Genomic DNA, 6681 nt, shown 5'->3' with positions numbered 1-6681 from the left:
CGCAAGAGAAATAAGTGTTGGTTAGCGGCGTACAGTTGCGATCTATTTACATATCAGTATAACGCTTCTTGGTCATGATCGGATCACACAACTTTGTATGTTATAAATACTGCGGGATTGGAAGATATAGGTTGTAGGTAGTATTTCTACAAATTGCTGGTTAGCTTTAAGCAGAAAATTTATGAAAATAGCGTTCGAAAGTCTGCGGAACAAATTCCAGTGAGAGTTCTTCAATGGTTCTCACAGATTCAGTTCGCTTGTTTCGGTTCGACAAAATCAACCATCGTTTACGTCTTTGTTGCACCATTAGCCGATCATCGTCAATTAATTGTACAGTATATCTTTCTTTAAATCTGGAATATTGCTGCAACAGCCGATAGCACCTCTGGAAGGCGTTTCTGCGCACTTTTCGAATGTGTATTGCACCATCCTGAAGGAAATGAGAGGACGTGAGATATCCAACCTTCCTGGGTAGACGTCACAAGAGCCGCTAGACCCATTCTCCTCAAACTCGGTCGTGAAACAAAATGGCGGTGTTTTGGAGCTATTTTCGAGATTTCGTCGGGGCACAGAAAATCGAGGATTTAACGGAATCCAAAAATTTTTTCGCAGAACTATTTCAAATAACAAGGAGATTCGTTTTAGCGAAAAAAAAGTTTTGGGGTTAGGTGCACTTTAAGTGTAAGGATGTGCGGGTACAAAATAATGACAGCAATGTGCAAAAGCAATCCAAAAGAATATTAATTTCAACCAGGCTTGTGCTTTTCTTGGTGTTTAGTATGATGCGAATACCTAATCTTAGGCCCCGTTCATACGTTGCATTTCTGCCGTGTCGAATTCAATTCAATGAATTAAATTCGACAGAAATCGACGTCTGAATCGGCTGCCGCATTTCTGCCGCACGTTCGACTGGTCCTGTCGCATTATCCGACAGAAATGCGACACCAATTCAGACGTCGAATTTCTGCCGTGTCGAGTCTAATGCATACATTATGTTAATGTTTGAGCACGCGTAAATGTTTTCCCGCCAAAGAAAAAAAAGAAACTTGGTCATTCTCGACCCAATGCAACCTGAACATATTGCAACATATACTGCTCTGTTGTCAGCCTTCTCCTTCTTGTTCCATTGGCGGACAATTTTTCACAAAATTATAGTCCTTCGTCGCTCGGTATTTTCGTCCGCCATATTGAGTACTCTACGTTTAAAACATTTTCCGCTTGCCGACATACCCGACAGTATAAATTCTGAATTAAGTGCGACACAAGTGCGACGTATGAATCCACAGTCGCATTTCTGTCGCACTTAATTGAATTGAATTCGACACGGCAGAAATGCGACGTATGAACTGGGCCTTAGAAAGCATTCCCTCTTTAGGTTGCCGCTAGTGAACATTCATGCTACCAAACAGTGGCAGTTTTCAATGGACAACAGTTATTGTTGGGAGTTAAGGTAAGTAAAGGTAAAGTCTGTATAAAAGCCAAGTGGTTCCTCAGGCCTGAACTTTTCCCGGTTTCTGTAGCATGAAGCGACTAGGCGTATTTCTACTCCCCTGGATGGGATGCTAGTCCATCGCAGGGTTGCACCCAACATTAACCTCGCCGGTACCTATTTCTACACTGGGTGGAGAGAGGCACTGTGAGAGTAACGTGTCTTGCCCAAGAACACAACACAATGTCCCCGGCCAGGACTCGAACCCGGACCGCTCGATCCGGAGTTAAGCGCACTAACCATGAGGCCACCATTATGCTAAGCCAAAATGAATTCAGCGAGGACTCTCCTATTGGCAAAGTGTTGGAGGCAACCTTATAACCTGATACTCCCATCTGGGTCCGTGTGACAGTTGTAGAACTCCCCGTTTTTTAATGCTAGTGACAGAAAGCGGAGTTAAGCCTCCGATAAGTGGGCCAACTGGGCGTGATTTTTCTCTTCAAGAAGCTGATATATTTGAGGGGTGAAGTGAGTGCTTGATCAATGGTGGCTTTGATACTTGATACTTGATACATGTATATCTTAGCTTGTTGTTTGATTTTGTGCTTCATTTCAGTCCGTCCATGTGTTGACATTAAGGAACTGGCGTGATGTAAGTGCCCAATAAAACTCTCTTCCCATAAAAAGTACTTACCGTGTTGCGATATATACATAATGATCATGATCAATGGTGTTTATGGCCTATTTGAAATTGAAAATTTCTATTTCAAATTCTAGTCTATCCCACTGTACCATTTCAGAATGATTCGAAAGCACATTCATCTACATGTATATATTTTATAACCATTCAGCCACTGAAATGACTCTGAGTTGGACGTCTGTTTGACGCTGAAAGCTGAGGACAATTTTAAATCATCATCCAAACTGTCATTCTGTGGATGTTACGCAGGACATTTCCCATATCAGCCCCTGCACTTGGTCAATTACTTCCTGATTTTTGTTATTTGTTTTCCCATTTCAGCGAATAGAAGTGTTTGTGAGGCAGAATAACTTCCTTGATGCTCTTGAACTAGCTTTGTCCTTTTACGATGGGACCGCCATGGCAGTTATCGGTGGGTTCACACTAGCAGCTCAATGCTCAATTTTCCATTCTCCCTTCCAATTGGTGAATTTTGTTCTGGTTTAAGGTTTGCTTGGAAATAAAGAGCAGAGGATGGTAGAAATTGCTGCTCAGGTTGGTACTTTTATTGTTATATAAGTGTTTTTTTCATTCAACGTGGAATGTACATTTATGTGACAACAAAAACAGAAATAGCATAACAATAACAGCAGCAGCAATAGCAATAACAACAACAACTAGAACAACAATGATAACAACAGAACAGCAACAACAAAAAGTGAAGCAACAACAACAACAGCAACAATAACTACAGACGACACCAAATGATTCTTTCTTTTCCCGCCCTAGATCGAGGAATTACTGCTTGCCTATGTAGATATCACGGTATTCGTGAGCTGTCCTAAAACTAAAGATTCTGAAGAGCTCAGAACTTACTTCAAGGTAAGCCGTTTAAGTTGAGTACTTGTTTTATTGCTGTCATTACATGATTTATTCAGTCAAAAAGCAGTTACGACTTTAAGTCTTAATCGATACTCTATTTCAGACCCCTAAAACACGTCTCTAATACGGTGACTTCAGCTAACCAGAAATGGCTTTCATTTGCGTAAACAGCTGAGAGGGCTTTAGATTCCCCTATTTTACTGGGAATAACCAGTTTCATCTAAACGTCGTTCCCAATTGCTATAAACATTTCCCATGTCAGACCAAACCGGTCAAAATCTAGACGCTATTTGAGGCCAAAAAGGCGCAAAACCATACACTTTTGCACCGCACATACCTTGAAAGTTTACATTAAGGATTTCTCCTGTACTGGGCTGGCAGGGGGATGTTTTACTAATGGTTGTAACATCCCTCGGTTAGTTAATTATGGGTCTAGATTGACACCCTAGATGCATTGGGTAGATAGCTGTTAAGATTTTGTCAAATTAAAAGTTTATTTGGTAGGTTAACGAAACAGAACGTCTCAATGTATATACCACTTCTTGCTAAATACGTGATTTCTGTTTCTTTACCAGGAGATGGTTCCGATCTTTATAAAATACAGTCTTGCTATCAATAATATGTAAGTTAAACATCAGTAATGCGTTTTTTTTCCTTGATAAATAGGGTAAATTACGCTATTTGGGTTATCATGCTACGCTCAAACTGGTTTAAACCTGAACCAGTTATGCCTCTAAAGACTGGCTTGCATTGAATGAACTAGAAAGTGAACTAAGAAACAAATGAAAAAAAAAAAAAAAAAAAAAGAACGAGCAATGACACGGACAAGGGACGTACGAAAAACGAATGAACAAACCAACAAATCAACGAACTAGTGAAGAGGTGAACGAGCCAGCGTGCTAGCGAGCCAGCGTGTCAGTGCAGGGACAAACGAAGAACGAAGGAGTGAGCGGACGAGCGATCAAACGAAGGAGTGAATGAAAGAGCAAACAAACGAAAAATAAAGAAGGCGAACGTACGAATGGATTAATAAACGAATGAATTTGAAAATGAAAGGACTGACGAACTGACGGATGGACGGACGGAGGAAAGAGCGAACGAACGAACAAACGAACGAACTAACGAACGAGCGAACGAACGAACGAACGGGGGAACGTAGGAGCGAATGGAAGAAGAAACGAGTGATAGCGAACAGTGGATGAGCGGAATGAACACGTCAATGAAATGTTAAAGTTTGGAGCTTGTAGATAAAGATAAGCAGGAATGATATCGTATTTAGGAAAGAAAAATTTTACAGTCAGTTATTATGTATATGTGAAATAATTATTTCTTTCTTTCAGTTTAGATGGTCGATGCCTAGTAGCTAAGGGCATCGACCACTACAAACATCCAATATTTAACATTCTAACAACAACAGCAGTCAAACCGCGTTAATACAACCACCTTCGGACAGTAGAACTGTGCCAGTTTTGAAGGGGTGTTTAAGACAAGAAAATGACGAACAAAGTGGAGTTATAAACATGGTAGTCGCAACGTGCGGTTCCGCTGTACTGAAATACTGTCCTCTCATTTGGATTTCCAGGGACCTTTTATTTAGAGAAATATATGATAAGTTCAGCGAAGATCCAGTCGGGAAAATTGTGTTTCTAGAAAGCCTGGAACCGCATATTTTAGCGGACAAGTAAGTTTTGTAACTGTGGTTGCTGTTTTAAGTTAATAATGCGTTAAGTAAATCTAATCAACTATTTCATTGCCTTGTAATGCTGAAATTAGCAATAGTTACGTGTTTTCTTTGTTTTTAGATTGACGTCTTTGAGTCCAGTTGTGATGAAAGAGTTCATAGGTAATGTCTTTTGAGTAAGAATAATTCAAGTGATAAATAGATGTAATTACAATATAGCTGTAAAAATCAACGTACATAGAACTGGAAGCTAACTAGAGGACAGCTGAGTCCAAGAGTTGAATTCGTTTTGATGCGTACTACTTATCAACACGGTAGAAAACTGAATAAATACCAAAAAGCTTAAACCTCAACTCAAAAGAAAAGCAAATGAAAAAATAGTTCATACAGTGTAATCGTCTGGGTGAGAGTAGTTCTGAATAGAACTGTCGCTGGTGACTGACGTTTCGGCAACCTGAGCAGAATTCATCTTCAAAATCAAGTGTTTGTCAGTCGGTGGTCTGGTCCGGTCCCTTGAAACTGATCGATCAGTTTAGCTATGACCGTGCATAGAAGTAGTCCAGTTACTTGTATGTTACACTGTACCAAGAAACTTACTAGAACGACCAATGACTGTTGGCAATTTTGACTTTACGTCAAGGCTAAACTGATCAATCACTTTCAACGGACCAGACAAATGACTTATAACATCATCGACTGACAAACACTATTCACTTGACTCTGAAGATGACTTCCGCTCAGGTTTTCGAAACCTCAGTCACCAACAACTGTGCTTTTCAGAACTGCACTCACCGAGACGATCACACTATACGAACTAACGTAGTTCATTCATCTATTTCTATCACAGAACATTATCAACAGCAAGACAAGCTCAAAGAAGTTGAATCCTGCCTGATGCATCTTGATGTGACAAATCTAGATATTCATCAAGTACGTATTGCACGCTTAGGCCTCGTCCACACGACTCACAACAGGCCTAGTTGTTCAGAGATTAGATAACGCTATCCACCGGATAAATTGCCATCCATTGGGTAAATGTTAGCAAAACAAACCACGCTATCCACTGGATAATTATTGATCCAATGGATAGCGTTGTACGCCCTTCCAGCAGGCCGGGACAGTGACATTTCTGGCTTGGCGCTGTGATTATATTATCCCACGTTTGCTTTGACAGTGATTAATTCTGTGATTCCATTTGGTCTTAATTAGTATTACTGCTCTCATCAGTGAATCGCTGAAAGATTTTTTTAAGACTATTATCAATTTATCTCCCAACAGATGGTAAAGCTATGTTGGGCACATGGCTTGTATGACGCCATTTTCTATGTTTACAACAGGGGAATGCGAGACTATTGTACACCACTAGAGGTAAAACATTGCGCACTCTTAGAATGTAGAAACTTTTGACTACAACCTTAAAATGAACCGTTTCGTATAGCGGGAGTCGTTAAAATTGACTTCTAAAACGCGCAAATGAACAAATTCTAACAGATTCTTCGAAAGAATTGTGCTACATTTGGCGCCGTTTTTCAAAAAGCTGTTGAGTTAAGTCGAAGATCATGATTTCACGTTTTGTGACAAGTTCAAAATTTCCTGGCCAGGCCGCATCTGTCACCTGGGGGAAACAAACTAAACAACAAACAATGTTTGATGGTATAAGTTTTCTCAGCTGTCTAGAGGTAAAACCGTGTTAGTGGTAGTTGGTTTTCACCTAGTCAGTTCAGAATTACGTGCGACGGAGATATGTTTGATTTCGGGCAGAGCACTGAACTTGCTAAAATCAATACAAATCTTATGTTACACTCGATACCAGAGATAACTATTCAAATTTTTAAATTAATCTTCAACAGGAACTTATCAATGTTTTGAAAAGTACAGGGCAATCTAGGACACCATTTTTAGGTAAGTCGAAACGATAACCAATTATAAAGATAAGGTTATCAATAAAAGAACAAACAATAACAATTATAGTAAAAGCAACAGTGGCAACAACAGCTCGAACATCAACAA

At 39.9% G+C, this 6681-nt stretch overlaps 1 protein-coding gene across 2 annotated transcripts in view; it reads left to right on the top strand.

Annotated features, from left to right (window-relative positions):
* LOC110041946 (vacuolar protein sorting-associated protein 8 homolog) overlaps positions 1 to 6681 on the top strand; it is a 49725-nt gene that overhangs the window by 17311 nt on the left and 25733 nt on the right. For both annotated transcript variants that reach the window (XM_089296445.1, XM_089296446.1), the window contains exons 19-29: positions 1376 to 1450; positions 2046 to 2081; positions 2451 to 2541; positions 2617 to 2663; positions 2898 to 2990; positions 3566 to 3612; positions 4573 to 4671; positions 4793 to 4833; positions 5519 to 5601; positions 5950 to 6039; positions 6522 to 6573. In XM_089296445.1, coding sequence (XP_089152571.1) covers positions 1376 to 1450; positions 2046 to 2081; positions 2451 to 2541; positions 2617 to 2663; positions 2898 to 2990; positions 3566 to 3612; positions 4573 to 4671; positions 4793 to 4833; positions 5519 to 5601; positions 5950 to 6039; positions 6522 to 6573 — 754 coding nt within the window. The remainder of the gene's footprint in view (positions 1 to 1375; positions 1451 to 2045; positions 2082 to 2450; positions 2542 to 2616; positions 2664 to 2897; positions 2991 to 3565; positions 3613 to 4572; positions 4672 to 4792; positions 4834 to 5518; positions 5602 to 5949; positions 6040 to 6521; positions 6574 to 6681) is intronic.

This window comes from Orbicella faveolata, unplaced genomic scaffold (assembly GCF_042242905.1).
Source record: "Orbicella faveolata isolate gen_17 unplaced genomic scaffold, um_ofav_v1 contig_27, whole genome shotgun sequence".
NCBI classification, from domain to species: domain Eukaryota; kingdom Metazoa; phylum Cnidaria; class Anthozoa; order Scleractinia; family Merulinidae; genus Orbicella; species Orbicella faveolata.
The sequence above is the reverse complement of the archived record's forward strand: the minus strand, read 5'-3'. Positions and strand labels throughout refer to the sequence as shown.